This window comes from Stegostoma tigrinum, chromosome 19 (assembly GCF_030684315.1).
Source record: "Stegostoma tigrinum isolate sSteTig4 chromosome 19, sSteTig4.hap1, whole genome shotgun sequence".
NCBI classification, from domain to species: Eukaryota; Metazoa; Chordata; class Chondrichthyes; order Orectolobiformes; family Stegostomatidae; genus Stegostoma; species Stegostoma tigrinum.
Window position 1 is genome coordinate 32,655,434 of NC_081372.1, and position 14,989 is coordinate 32,670,422.

The following is a 14,989-nucleotide window of genomic DNA, read 5'->3' on the forward strand; positions in this document are numbered from 1 at the left end:
GAAACTAATATTTAAACTCTCAGAGGAGAGTGGTGAATGGTCAGCAAATGGACTGATTGATACAGGAAGGCAACCAATGTTCACTAGATGACTGGGGATCATGACTTGATAACCTAGATGAAGGGACTATTCTGCAAGAAGAGATTGAGTAGACTAAGCTTGTGTTCCCTTGAAGAATGAGGGGTTATGTCAATGAAACATACAAAATTCTATTGTGCTTAACTTGAACTTAACATGGGGTGTTCATCTCAGACTAGGGGGTCAACTATTTAGGATTAAGAGGAAAAGAAAATGTCTTCAGTCCAAGGGTTGAATAATTCTGGCTATTCCAGGCAGCTGAGGAGGATCAGTTGTGGAATGCTTTCAAGATGAAGTGCAATAGAAATGTGGATGGTGAAATCAAAGTATTTCCTTTTAGTTCTTGATATAAAATTACCACTTGGCATATATCATCATATTGGAAACTTCTCAATCTTGAACAGAAACAAAGAGTGGAACAAATATATTTAACCAGAGTGCCAGCATGGTGCCTGGGGCTTTCTTGAAAATTGTCAAAATAAATGAAGTTGTATCCAAATCAAAAGGTAGTAAATTTAGTTTTGATCACATTACTTTTTTCTAGAAGATACAAAAATAGGCTTCAAATCCTGTTGCCATGATCTTATTACTGAAGCAAGCACTGGCAACTGTGGTGAACCCTTGAAACAATATGACTATAACTAAAGTTATAAATTATCCCTTAATTGTCACAACATATAAATAAGGTATGTCAAATGCCTAATCTAATATTGAAATGGCACAGGGTTGGAAAGAAAAATAAAAGGTTGGACTGATATTCTGCAGTCTGTACTAACTACTAAACATCAAAGCAAAAGGAGAATATGTCACCAAAATTAAAAACATTTTCCCGAGATGAAGTAGCATTTGTTGCCCTGGTGAAGAAGACAGTAATCAAAAAAAATCAGAGATGATTCACAACAGAGCAGGTTCATTTAGCAGCAGCATCTAGATCCCGATGTATTGCAAATGGCTATGAAAACTTAACTGCGTAGGTTTACTGACAACTCTGCCAGAAGAGTAAAATTGGTGATATTAAAATTACAGCGTATAACAATCCTCATCTGATTTTCATGTTTATTGCAATTTTACACTTTTGCTGGAGTTGAGACTTAGATCTTAGGCCATTGACCTTTACGGATTCCTAAAAACTTACAAAATGATTGTACACTTCAAGCTGACACTTTTGATTTTCCCAAGTATCAACTATTTCCTAAATCAGACAAAAGCTGATTAAATAATGGTAATTTTAAAAATATTTACACGTACAATTTTGTCAGCTGCAGTTGTAGAAATGGAATTTGCTCCTTTCTCCAGAAAAGCCTGAAGTAATCGGACAAGAGGTGGAATGTTCCCTACACGTTCCCAAAGCAACGGCTGTAACAGGTGTGGGAAGAGAGCCATGTAACATGGAGAAATATCAGCACTGTATATTTCTAGGAGCAGCGACATCACTTGAAACACGTAAGGAAGGAATTCTAAAATACAGAAAATAGAAAGACAAAAGAAAGAAGTGTCAGTATTGAAGTGTATAAAGGCCTGACATTTAAGTCTATTGCCTTCAATGAGTACTGATCTGCGTCACACGTGAACAAACAAAATCTGATGAAAACCCTGTGTCCCCACTTGATTGCCTGAATTGTCTCTTGGGAGTTCCACCAATAAGTCTAACACCTATCTTACAACTTTGGCTGAAACATTTGAGGAGAAATGGATGAAGAATGCTTATGCATGCTAGTCTGATTTTCTCCCGGTGTAAAGGGACCTTAAAGATGTTTCCTAATTGGGCTAAAATCAGCAGAAATTATACACCACAGCAGACTATCAAAATCTGTTGGCTCACTATCAGCTTATTTTCACCATTTCCCCTTTCCAACACTCAAGCTGCATTCCATCTGACCTCACAGGCATTATTTGTCATACAGATGCTTCAGCTCAACAGACCAGGGTGTTGTAGCAGAATATTTCACTGTAGCTTTTAACACCAAAATATTTGGAGGGCAGATCACTGATAACAAACAAAAGGTTGTTCTCACCACCCTGATGGCCAGATTCTGGATTGGTTGAGTGAGTTTCCACAATTATGGACAGATATACAAATCAAGGCGGCTCTTGGGATGATCTTGTAGCCTGCATCGAGTTAACTAATGAGTTTTTACGTGAGATACAATCACATTCTGATCCTTGTCACTTTGCTTTTCTCTCCATTTTAATTCAGCTTGGTCAAAAACACTAAGCCAAAAATGATTTCACTGTGTGGTCAGTGAAATTATTTCGAACTGGGCTCACCTTGCACATCATTTTGCAAAATCTCTGTGAAAACTGGGAAGAGAGCCTCTTCAAAACTTCTCACAGTGGCAGGGTTTGCCTTGCATGTTATACGTACAGATAGGCAAAGAGACTCAAACAGATAATGGTTGAAGTGCGGCTTGCTTGGGTTCTAAAAATAGATCAAATTCAAGTCAATGTTCATATACCAATACATGAATACAAATTCCTTCTTGGTTTACATTTAAAACTAACCAATGAGCAGATAATGTGTGGTTGTTCATGTTCATTGACTAGAAAACACTGACCAGAAGCCAAAATGAGCTACCTGCTCTCCTTCAGTATGTGGCATGGCATCTTTAAATGTTCACCTGAGCGAACTGACAGGACCTTGGTTTATTACCTCAACCAAAAGACAGAACTTCAAACAATATATCACTCATTCAGCACTACGGCAAATTATTAAGTCCATTTCAAGGACAGAATCCAAAATAATAACTCAACGCTATTGATACTAATTCGGCAAAACAGCAACAGTGATTCAGTAACCTTATCAGTGAACTGCTTCTTTAAAAAATTTAAATTAAAACAAATAGTGACAATAGTATTGATGTTACTTTAGACCACAAAAAATGGTTTAAAACACACATTTACTTTTATGGAAAGTAAACAAATAATATGAAATTAGTAACTGGGTACTTCACCTTGCTAACAAGTAACAGCTTCTGTGTTAGCTGGGTAATCAGTGTGGGAACATAAGGAACAATTGCTTCCTGAAGAAGGGAGAAACTCCTCATAATTGCTGTCAATAGAAAGAGAGCACATTTAGAAGATGTTCTTGCCACAAACTATGCATCCATGTCTTGTGAAATGGACAAACAGGCATCCTGACCTAACTTCCTAAAGCCTAAAGAGAGAACAACAGTTGGACAGACGAAGGAGTTGGTAATGTCTGGCTAGGAAACTCGGCTCTATCCTTTCGTTTATTCACTACCCCACCCCCCTCCCTATTTTCTGCATATAAAGTGACGTTTGCCCAGCTACCATCTGTTCTGAGGAAGGGTTACTGCACCCAAAACATTAACTCTTTATTTCCTTCACAGATGCTGCCAGACCTGCTGAGATTTTCCAGCAACTTCCATTTTTGTTCCTTATTTACAGCAACCACAGATCTTGCGGTTTTTAACAGAAAATGGTTACATAACTATAAAGGAAAGCAGAGGTTGATCAGAGAATCTCATATGTTTTCTTTATTACAACTAGGCTCCCAAGTAAAGGTAAGTTGCATGCTGTGAAGGAACTCTGGAAATATTGCATCTTACTCGAGTGAAATGGATCTAAAATCTTGAATAAGGAAATAAGATGTATGGGAAAAGAAGGACATCATCATTCAGGAGAAATTAGATCACATGTCAAATGGTACCATATCTTCAGCTAGCGGTCAGATAGATGCAAGTTTTTAAAAAATTGATATGTGGTGCATGGGTGTTGCTGGCTGGCCAGCAGTTATTGCCCCTCCCTAGTTGCCCTTGAGAAGGTGGTGGTGAACAGCTTTCTTGAACTACTACAGTCTGCCTGCTATGGGTTGACCCCCAATGCCATTAGGGAGGGGATTCCAGCATTTTGACCCAGCAATAGTGAAAAAATGGCAATATGTTTCCAAATCAGGATGGTGAGCAGCTTGGAAGAGAACTTGAAGGTGATTCCAACATATCTGCTGTCCTGGTCCTTCTAGGTGCAAATGGTCGTGGATTTGGAAAGTGCTCTCTGAGGATCTCTGGTGAACTTCTGCAGTGCATTTTCTAGACAGTACACACTGCTGCTACTGAACATTTGTGGCGAAGGGAGTGGACGCTTACGGATATAGAGCCAATCGAGCAGGCTGTTGTGTCCTGCATGGTGTCAAGCTTCTTGAGTGTTGTTGGGGCTGCATTCATCCAGGCAAGTGAGGAATATTCTATTACATTCCTGACTTGTGCCTTGTAGATGGTGCACAGGCTTAGAGGAGACAGGTGGTGAATTACTCACTGCAATGTTCCTAGCTTCTGGCTTTTGAAGCCAGTGTTTATGCGGTGAGTTCAGTGAAGTTTCTCATCAATGGTAACCACCCGCTGCCTCTGTCACCACGCCCCCCACCCCAGATGTTGATAGTGGGGGAATTCAGTGATGGTAATGCTGTTGAATGCCATGGATTGGTGGTTAGATTGTCTCTTGTTGGTGACAGTCATAGCCTAGCATTTGAGTGGCACAAATGTTACTTGACAATTGTCAACCCAAGGGTGGATACTGTCCAAATCTTGCTGCATTTGAATATGAACTGCTTCAGTATCTTCACCATTCAGTTGCAAATGGTGCTGAATTTGGAGATGTTTTTGAATGCCTTATAGAGGGCATTTACAGTAATAACATTGTTTAGCTTGGAAAGATACTAAAGGTGGTGAATTATAACGGGAATATGGATTTTACTTTAAGAGATGCTTAATCAGCCTTACTTCATCAAAATAGGTTCACTTGATTTATAAGTGCTTCCCTTGATATGGAAAAGCAAAACTTTGCTCACAAATATATTGTCTTAATGTCATGTAATGAAGGATCTAAAGCTAGTCAACCAATAACCCACTGATAAAGCATTCTCACCTTTCATGACATATTCATTTTCAGAAGACCCTGGCAAAGCAAGAGCTTTAAAAAGATTTGTTAACAGCTGTTCAACCATAGGGGCGAGCTCCACAGCAGATATTCTGAAAATAAACAAAAAATTCCCTTAAACATCCGATACCTTTCAGCATCTGGCCTACTGAATAACTATGCATTATTAATAACTAAGACAGGGCACGAAATTGAAATAAAAAAAAACACAAACTGTAGTTGCTGTAAATCAGACAAAATAGAGGAAGAGTCACTTGACCTGAAGTGAAACTGTGATTTCTCTCCACAGATGCTGCCAGTCCTGCTGAGCTTTTCCAACAATTTCTATTTTTGACACTAAATTGAAGACAGGCAAGAAATACTTACAGAGTGGTATTGTTGGGTCCTCTCATAGTGAATATCCTCTCGAGAGCATGGGCTGCATATGTGTGAACAACAATGTTTTCTGCTTGTAAGTGGTTAATTAACAACGGGAGGGACATCAAAAGCTGTTCCTTCGGAAGCTGTAAATGCAAATTTTAAATTAATTCATACGGAAAGGATAAAGACAGAGGATAAAAAGTACTTCAAAAATGCCAAAACAAATTTTAGAAGATTTAAAATCATGACCAGGGAGGTAGGGGGCAAATCTTGAGTGCACCTTGCTTGCAAATTGTTTCTTAGCCTTGGAAAATGGGCTGTGGCTCCTCTGTGGAGATCAGCCGGAATTAATGCCATGGCACTGTGGTGACCCTGCTGCTTGAGGGAGGAGGAAGAATTGTACATCAGCAATAACAGGAGGGGATTCCTTGGTAAAGAGAATAGACAAGTTCTTTTGCAGCCAGAGACATGATTCCAGGATTGTGTACTGCCTTTCAGGTGCTGGGGTCTAGAATGTCAAGCAGTTCTGATGAAATGTTATACTGAACTCAGAACATTAGCTCTCTTTTTCTCATTGCATAGGGACAGGCATTATGGACTTCTCCATAATTTTCTGTTTTTATAGTAAGGATATCATGGAACAGCTGCAGGGCATTCTGAAGGGGATGGGTGAACAGGATTAGAAAATGAGGTCATATGGGGCAAACACAGTGTTAGGTTCGTACTGAAGGGCCTCAAAAAGCCAGAGAGGGCTACAGGATCAAATATGTAATCAAATTTCAGACAAGTGTAAGAAGTAATAAGGCAGTAAAAGTAAGGGATTTTAACTACCCAAACATTAACTTGGGTTGTTTTAGCATGCAAGGGAGGGACAGAACAAAACTCAAATTGCATGAAGAACTTTTCAGCCTGTACGCAGAAAGCCCAACAAGGATGCAGTCACTTCTTGAACTCACAGCTTAGAGACTTTCCACTGGTCGTGCAGTTATTCCAGCGTAGATGGGGACTCTGCAGAATCCTCATCATTCCAGACTGAAGGAATTGCCTGGAGAAATTAAAAATCCCACTGGGCCTGCCTGGAACTCTCCAGAAGTCTCCAACAACATTAGTGAATTCAGAGTGTTCCGATGAATTTAAGTTTAGTAGTTACTAGGAGACATTAGATTATTAAATGCACAATCTAACTTCTCTGCATTCAACAGACCCCATAGTTATCTCATATAGCTTCAAATGCATTTCCCCCAGACCCTGTTCTGACTACCCCTTCTCTGCCTCACCTCCACTCCCTCTACTAAAGGACATCCTCTCTGTTAGACTGGACTTTTGCTGACACTCCTCCCACTTCTGCTGAACCAGCCTTCAGGTGGCCTCTACCTCGCCATACCCCACACTGCCACTATACTAGAGATAACCCAGAAAAGTGATGTAAGAGGCTAACAAGGCAAGGAACTGAACTAACAAGGTGTAGAGCTGGATGAATACAGCAGGCCAAGCAGCATCATAGGAGTAGGAAAGCTGACGCTTCAGGCCTAGACCCTTCTTCAGAAATGTTCATTCAGCTCTACATGTTGTTATCTCCTCTGATGCTGCTTGGCCTGCTGTGTTCATCCAGCTCTACACCTTGTTATCTCAGATTCTCTAGCATCTGCAGTTCCTAATATCTCTGGAGGAATCAAACTATGTAGGGCACTAGAAAGTAAAGAAAATCAGAGAGAGTAGCAGGACAAGTAGGTTTTTAAAAAAAAAGGCAAATGAGATTCTTGCTTTTGTTATCAGAGGCACAGAATACAAGATCAAAGGGGGTTATGATGTGGCTGTATATAATGCTGGTTAGACCACAACTGGATCAATAGATGCTGCTATGGCCACCACATTAAAAGGAAGGATGTAACTGTCTTAGAAAGGGTGCAAAGGACATTTGTCAGGGTGATGCTTGGTTTGAGGGTCTTGGCTATGAACAAAGATTAGATAAGCTGGACTGTCTTCCTTGGAATAATGAAGGTGGAGACAGAATCTGATAGCGCTGTATATGATTATGAGGCACAGAGACAGGATGAACCGAAAAGCACTTCTTCAATTAGTACAGCAAATCTTTGGAGAGTACAGATTTAAGGTAAAAGCTAAGAAGAGTGTGTTCAGGATTTTTTTGACTGAAAGGAGGTGGGATTCTAGAATTCACTGCCTGAAAAGATGGTTGAGTCAGAACTTCTGGTAACATTTAACAAATATTTAGGTATTCACTTGAATTGCCAAAGCCTCCCAGGCTATAGTTGAAAAGCTAAAACATGGAATTAATTATGTTTGTTGACCAGTGCACACATGGTGGGTCAACCAGCCTCTTTCCATACTGGAAATGTCTCTGAATCTAGAAGATACATTGATGTGCTAAATTTCAACTTAGTACATGGTTACATATCTGGTTGCAATTGAGTGAATGGCAATTGTTTCACGATTACAGACATTATTCTTTTTACAAAACATTTTTACAGCAGTCAGATAATCTGAAACTATAACAACTACAAAATTAAGTGTCCTTGCCTGATTCCTGAAAATCATAACGTATTTAATACCGTCTGCTTTCAGCACAGGAAATTCATTCACTGTAAACAGAATTCAAAGCACACAGATCAAGTATATTATCATGCATGTCAAGTGCTAAAGATGACAATGCCTATGCCAGAAAAAATGTAAATGCACTCCATAAATATATTCCTACAGACACTGCAGGACTATGAAAAATTAGAGAACACAGGAACTGAAGGACTATATAACACATCTGTTAAACTGGAGATTTTGAACATTATACAGGTAGGGTTTTGCACATATTTTAACCATCCGGTAATTTACAAGTTCAAGTGAAAGCTTTCTTTCATGGCTTTATTTGTAAAACCATGACACTTCAGCTAGAAAATCAAATTAGTGATGCAATATGTTAACTCACCATTTGGTGACTTCAAATCAGGCAGTATATGATTAACAAAGAAGTCTGTTAAATTTACTAATTCATTTGCTTGAGTTATTCCATGCTGAAATTTAAAAAAAAACATCATCATTTACCATACAAAGCATGACAGAAGAAAACAAATGTTTCAATAGGATACACAAGCTGTACCTTTTGAGTTTGAGCTTTGGAGGCAAGTGACGTCACAAGATAAATTGCAGCATCTTTGTGTTTCCAATTAATGGCAGGATTTTTGGCATACTGCTGCAGCATAGAATTGACATAGCCAGAGAATATTGCTGTTACCGGTCCTTCAAAATATTTGCAAAGACCTCGCACCAAATCACAAGCTGCCCTTCGCCTGGTGTCAATGTCTGTGAAAAAAATGTTAATAAACCAGAGGCAATGAGATTGTTTTTTGGAATAGGTCGGCGGAAATAAAGAAATCATGAATATCTTGCAGTTGATGAAATGCGTAACTTAAAATACATATCAAAATAAAACGTCTTGATGATGAGTATCACAAGGCTAGAAGTGAAGTACTGCTTTGCTTTTAAGCAATTTCAAGGTTTAAAGACTTTCAACAATTAGCCTAAAATGGCTTCTTCAAGAAATAGATGTCTATTTTGTGCCACGTCTTCATTCAGGTGAATATTTTTGTAGCAACTGAAATCGAACTAAAGCATTCCGCCAGTAAATGTAACTGCAGCTAACATCAGCGCAAAAATGGTACAGGAAAAAATGTTACCGATACTTGAAATTCCAGGAAGCATCAACTAGCATGTGTTAATAATTTCACTGAGTTATATTAGACTTAAAAACAAAATTTTCTTGGATGGTAGATGATAATACCTGACTATAGTCAGGGGTGTGTGGGTTATAGGGGGATGGGTCTGGGTGGGATGCTCCAAGGGGCGGTGTGGACTTGTTGGGCCAAACAGCCTGTTTCCACACTGTAGGGAATCTAATCTAATCTAATATTCTGAGTTCTCCTGAAAAAGTGCTGATGGCCGCCTTGAACATTTGTAAACCTTATTCTTGTTACGAAGTTCAATGAAGACTTCCACAATTTTACGTCAGCTGCATGCAGGGATAGTTAATCTGCTCAATGGAAGTTCCCCCTGGAACCAGTGGGATGTCTATAATCATGCCTGATTTCTCGGTTGGTGGTAAAGACTGCACATTTCTAATTGCTCCACAGCGTTTTTAGTTCAGACTAGAAAGGACAGCAGATTTCTTTCCTTGAAGGATATTAGTGAATTAGCAAAGTTTCAATGAATATCAATTGAGGTTTCAAAGTCACATTTGCCTAGCTTTTTATTCCTGTTAGGCCATTCGAGATTCCTCCATATTTTTAAACTTGTTAGATTCCATCAGTACCACATGAGGTCAAATATCTCTTTGCTGCAAATGGTATGCAGCTTCAGTCCATGTCTGCACTAAGGCTGTGATGAAATCAGAAAATTCCTGACTAGCTCATGTTGCTCAACAGAATTATCAGTGAGTTGTATAATTTTACATGATTAGTAGGAAGCCAGTGGGGTGTTAAGTGTTTAGATTAGGTTTGTCCTACATTTATGTGGATTGGACATTCATAGAGAATCATAAAATCCCTAAGTGCAGATCGAGGCCATTCAGCCCATCAAGTCAGCACCAACTCTCTGCAGAGCATCCCATGCAGACCTACCTGCCCGATCCCTACGACCCCACATTTACCATTGCTAATTAATCTATCCTGCATATCTTTGGATGGTGGAAGGAAACATTAGCACCCAGAGGAAGTCTACACAGACATAGAGAAAACATGCAAACTCAACACAGTCACTCAAGGCTGGAATCAAACTTGGGTCCCTGGTGCTGTGAGGCAGCAGTGTTAGCCACTGCGTGCGCACTCTCAGCAATTTATTGCAATTTTGAACAAATGCCAAAAAAGCAAGAATGCGGATAGGAACATTTTGGCTTAAAGCCACATCCATTCATTAGGGCAAGAACCATAAAACTACCTGATCCCTCCAAATCTCTCCTGATGTACTCTTCAGAGTTATCTTCAAATGCTTCTTCGTCAGCAGCTAAAAACAATAACACCAACATTATGCTGCTTGTAACATGAACACGAACAGGATTTCTTTATTTGATAGCTCTCAATTCAGTGAGCAGCATACAAAGGTACTCATTCAATCAATCACATTTCCAAACACAACATAATCAATTCCACAGTTTTTTCTGAAGTTACAATTCAGGCCATTTTATGAATTGCCACACAATTTCCTGAAATCAATGTAGTACATTATTGCCAAAGTTATTACAGATAAACTTGTTTAATTTCAACTTTCTCTCGTGCAATCCTGGAGGCCCCAGGTCATGTTTATTATTCTGTCTAATTAATGACGGTCACCAAACAATTCAACAATGAATGCTGTCCAACAAATTTTTTCTCAACAACTCATCAGCATTTTCAATAGTTTCACTGGAATCATCACAAACAATTATGCTTTGTGTTTGATAGTATAAATTTCTCTGATATTAATTACCTCTGAATTCCATGTTAGGAACAATAACCTTTTCACAAATACTGGTTAATGTATTCTGATCTTCAAACAAATGTTTGTAGTGTGGTCTCTCACAGACAGATGCCAGGAACTGAATAGCATTGCTTACCAGCTAAAAAGACAAGAGAAGTGAAGATTAGATTTTACTTGGTGGATTAAAAAATGAAGCCAGATTTTGGAGCAAGGACGAGGGGCATTTCCTCTGTCAAAGATTCTTTGTAAATTTTTCTTTAAAAAAAGTCATGCAAAGTTAAGTTTATTTCAGATTTGCATGGTCACTCATATTCCAATGATGTCTTGCAGGGATATCTTGTATGCATCTTTAAACAAGCTTTGCCCCCCTAAAATTGAAGAGCTAAAAACAGATGATGATCTAAAGATATGGATTAAATGTACATTTCAACATATTTCTTTTAGAATTAAGCTTTGAGAGATGAAATTTGACATTAAAAAAATGTGCACGCTATTTAAGATGATGTGGAAACAAGTATTTTATGGTGAAGAGCCGTTATCTTCAAAGTATATGCAGTGACTCAACATTTGCAGGATCAGATCAACATTGTATTCAGGCCAAAATAATACGAATCAGGTGTCTCTCCTACTTGTCTTAAAAGGTATTTTGCCGCAGTACCTTTGCCTTAGGAGATAACATAGGAAACATAGATTTTTGTTAATTTAGACACAATTGCCAGATTAAAGAAAACAACTGTAGACAGAGATGAACAACACACATACTTTTATGGAAGGACCACACTTTATTTCTTTTACCTGTGCTTTTGAACTGTGACACAAGAACATAAGACATTTTTATAAACCAAGGCAAATGTTAAAGGAAATGCTGCTGTTTTAAAAATTACTTTTGCTGGAGCACATTGTGAGTCGCATACATGATGATACTTTTTGCTGGAACACAGAAAAAAAGACACCAGAGCCAATGGATTCTGAACTAAGAAATAACTGTTTGATGACCACTTTTTGATCAGCTTCAGGGGAGCCATTTGATGTTAAGAAATGCCAGCAAAACGGAAATCAATGGGAATTGTGGGAAATTGTTCAATTGGTTGGAATCATCCGTAACAAAGGAAAAACATATTTATCGGAAGTCAATCACCCCAACCCCTGAACATCAGTGCAAAGTTCCTCTGGTAGCATCCTTGAGCCGACTGTCATTAGCTGCTTCATCAATTACCTCCATTAGGTCAGGAATTAGGGTTAGGCACTGGCAACTGGACAATGTTGCACACCACTTGCAACTTCTTGGTTTGTGTCCATTTGCAGCAAGACCAGGACAACATTCAGGCTGGGTTGGTAAATGGCAACTAACATGAACACTGCATGAATGCCTAACAACAACCATCGCCAATGAGACAGATGATTTAAACAACTACCCATAACTGACAATGTCATTATTGCTTCTGAGTCTGCTGCCAACAACATCCTGGAGGTCACCTTTAACCGGAGACTAAACTGGCTAAAACTGCTTATCGGAACCTGGGAATTCTGTGGAAGCCTATTCACCATTTATAAGGAACAAGTCAAGAAGCCAGCAGCTTGAAAACACCCAGAACAAAGCAGCTACGTGATTGGCACCCTACACACCATCTTCAACAGGTACTCCCCTCCACCACCAAAACAGTGGAAGAACATGCACCTCATGCAAGATGCTACGACTCCTTCAATTGCACCTTCCAAACCTGTGACCTTTCATTTCAAAAGACTGGGGCAGCACAGAAACATTAAGCCGGTACTTTTCCATCAGGCCACACACCATCCCTTGGAGATTTATTGCTGTTCTTTCACTAGTACAGAGTGAGCTTCCTGGAACTTTCACCGCAAAGGGGTAAAATAAAAGAGGCACACAAAGTTCTTCCTTCCTTAGCTGTTGATTGCAAAGGAGCTGTTTGGCTTTTTTTTAAAAAAGGGTGGCAAGTCAATCACACACACACCTGCTGATCTAGAGCAATGAATAGGACAGGCAAGGTAAAGACAGCAGATTTCCCCCCCAAAGACATAAATGAAGCACATGGGTTTTTAAGGCAATTTGATAGTTTTAAACTAGCGAGTTTTGAGAAGATTTGTACCTCAGGTTGAGGTTCTGGATGGGAGTTTGCTCGCTGAGCTGCAAGGTTAGTTTTCAGATGTTTCGTCACCATTCTTTTTAAACTTCAAATGAGTTTCAAATTTCATGACAACAGAGTTCTCTATTTCTCTAGATTTCACAATGCTTCAACATGCGAACTTGAAAGTCCCAGAAGGGAATTTTGTTATTTGTGAAAATGTTTGTCAATCACTTCTAAATACCACTCCAGCCACATACCAAAATGATTACACTTTTGTTTTCAAGTTATCACATTCTAAACTGCAACTAATATGTTGAGGCAACTTGTTCCCAAATATGTGACAGGACTGTTTTACAGTTTAGCCACGAACAGATGAAAGAAAACACTCCAAATATACAGGTGCCGAATATGGTGTGGTCTGTCTCTGCGCAGGAGAAAATCATGTGGTTGAGATCAAAAGCTCATGAAGTGAAAACTAAAGATAAAGAATGTGCACCTGACAGGTAGATAGTCAAAGCTTAGCTTAATTCTAAAAATAAGCCATAAGAGCAAAAAGGTGGAGTGCAATAAATACCTAAATAATTCATCTTCTAAAAAATTTCCCAAATAATACATTTCCAATAGATTGCTTATATTTTTTATAATAACAAAACCTACCAAGTCATATTTAACCTCCTGCTTGGTTGTAACTAGTAGATTCCAAATAGCTGTGACAAATTGAGGTAGATAGGGCTGGAACTCTTCATCATATTTCTGAGCATAGAGAGCAGCATTATCACATATTTGGGACTTCAGCAGTTCCAATAAACCAGCCTCCTCTTCATCCTGCAAGAAATTAATTTAAAGAATTATTTAAATTCATCTAGAATAGCTACTTGGATGAAATTTAATGCTCAAAGCAATGAGCTTGAATTGTTTTTGTACATAAGCACAGGTGACTACCGTGTTATGATAAAATTTGGAAAATATGCATATTTTAATTTCTCCTATACTTGCTTTAAAAAAATTGCTTCAAGGATTGGATAACCTTTCAAACAAAACACAATTCCTAAGGTGTTTTTTGATAGGCTTTAGTAGACTCTCATTTGAATTTTAAATAAATAATGAAGTTTCATGTTGCAACATCCCTTCCAATTTGAAACCAGCAGCTAAACCCTCAAAGACTGAGAAGGGAAAGAATGGTCAAAGGGTGACTTAACTGAAACATTGGAAAGTGCAACTTTTATTGCAGCATCATACTTTTGCACATGTGACAAATCTAGCCCAAGTCTACTGTTCAATGTTCCCTGCCTCTCCCAGCCAAACTTTTTAGAAGTTGGATGTGAAGAGCATCAGGAAGGAATTCTATACATAAGCATTGCAAACAGCATCAATGCTTTCACAGGCCTGCCACTTACATTAGTTTGTAGTAACTTATTGTCCAAAGTCAGCAAACTATGAAAGTTCATCATCCATGTTTCCATGTTATCTTCAAAAAACTCTGGCAAATCCTGCAGAGTACAAAACAAATTATTACCCGCAAGTCCGCATAAATGCACATCACACAATGAAATCCACACCACTGAATACTTACTTGGAAATTTAAGCTATAGAACAGCTTAGCAATCAAAACGAGAGAAGAGAAGAGAACTTTCAATACGTTGACATCCTTGGCATGTGTATGGCACAGTTCAATTGTAGTCTGCAAAAAAATGTGCACCTCAATTATGATGGAAAACAAGTACATTGAAGCAATTTTCAAATTACAATCTACATTATCTCAAAACTGAAATAATCAGTGAGGTACAAATATCATGCAGAAATTTTAAAACTTTGTTACTAAGTTAAGTTAGCGGTATCACATACTTTAAAAAGCGCAGTGAGAGGTTCTGCAAAAGTGTCTAACACCAGTTTAATCTCTGTCCACAGTTCATTTGACTTGAATTCATGTCGATACCTAATGGGATGAAAAATTACATGAAAAGAATGGGATTAACTTTTGTCGAGAGGCAAAACAACTTACATTTCTACAGAAAGTGTGCATTATTAGGTTGTTACAAAGAATTTTAAGCCAGTTAAGTCCTTTGGAAGTGTAGGAATGGGAATGGTGTTGAAATAGCTAATTT

At 38.6% G+C, this 14,989-nt stretch overlaps 1 protein-coding gene across 2 annotated transcripts in view; it reads right to left on the bottom strand.

Annotated features, from left to right (window-relative positions):
* Positions 1-14,989, bottom strand: part of cse1l (CSE1 chromosome segregation 1-like (yeast)) — a 41,145-nt gene that overhangs the window by 8,860 nt on the left and 17,296 nt on the right. For both annotated transcript variants that reach the window (XM_048550034.1, XM_048550035.2), the window contains exons 6-19: positions 14,730-14,820; positions 14,458-14,565; positions 14,282-14,374; positions 13,542-13,709; positions 10,807-10,936; positions 10,279-10,344; positions 8,447-8,649; positions 8,276-8,360; positions 7,873-7,934; positions 5,341-5,477; positions 4,963-5,066; positions 3,030-3,127; positions 2,347-2,497; positions 1,327-1,535 (exon numbers count right to left, since the gene is read on the bottom strand). In XM_048550034.1, coding sequence (XP_048405991.1) covers positions 1,327-1,535; positions 2,347-2,497; positions 3,030-3,127; positions 4,963-5,066; positions 5,341-5,477; positions 7,873-7,934; positions 8,276-8,360; positions 8,447-8,649; positions 10,279-10,344; positions 10,807-10,936; positions 13,542-13,709; positions 14,282-14,374; positions 14,458-14,565; positions 14,730-14,820 — 1,705 coding nt within the window. The remainder of the gene's footprint in view (positions 1-1,326; positions 1,536-2,346; positions 2,498-3,029; positions 3,128-4,962; positions 5,067-5,340; positions 5,478-7,872; positions 7,935-8,275; positions 8,361-8,446; positions 8,650-10,278; positions 10,345-10,806; positions 10,937-13,541; positions 13,710-14,281; positions 14,375-14,457; positions 14,566-14,729; positions 14,821-14,989) is intronic.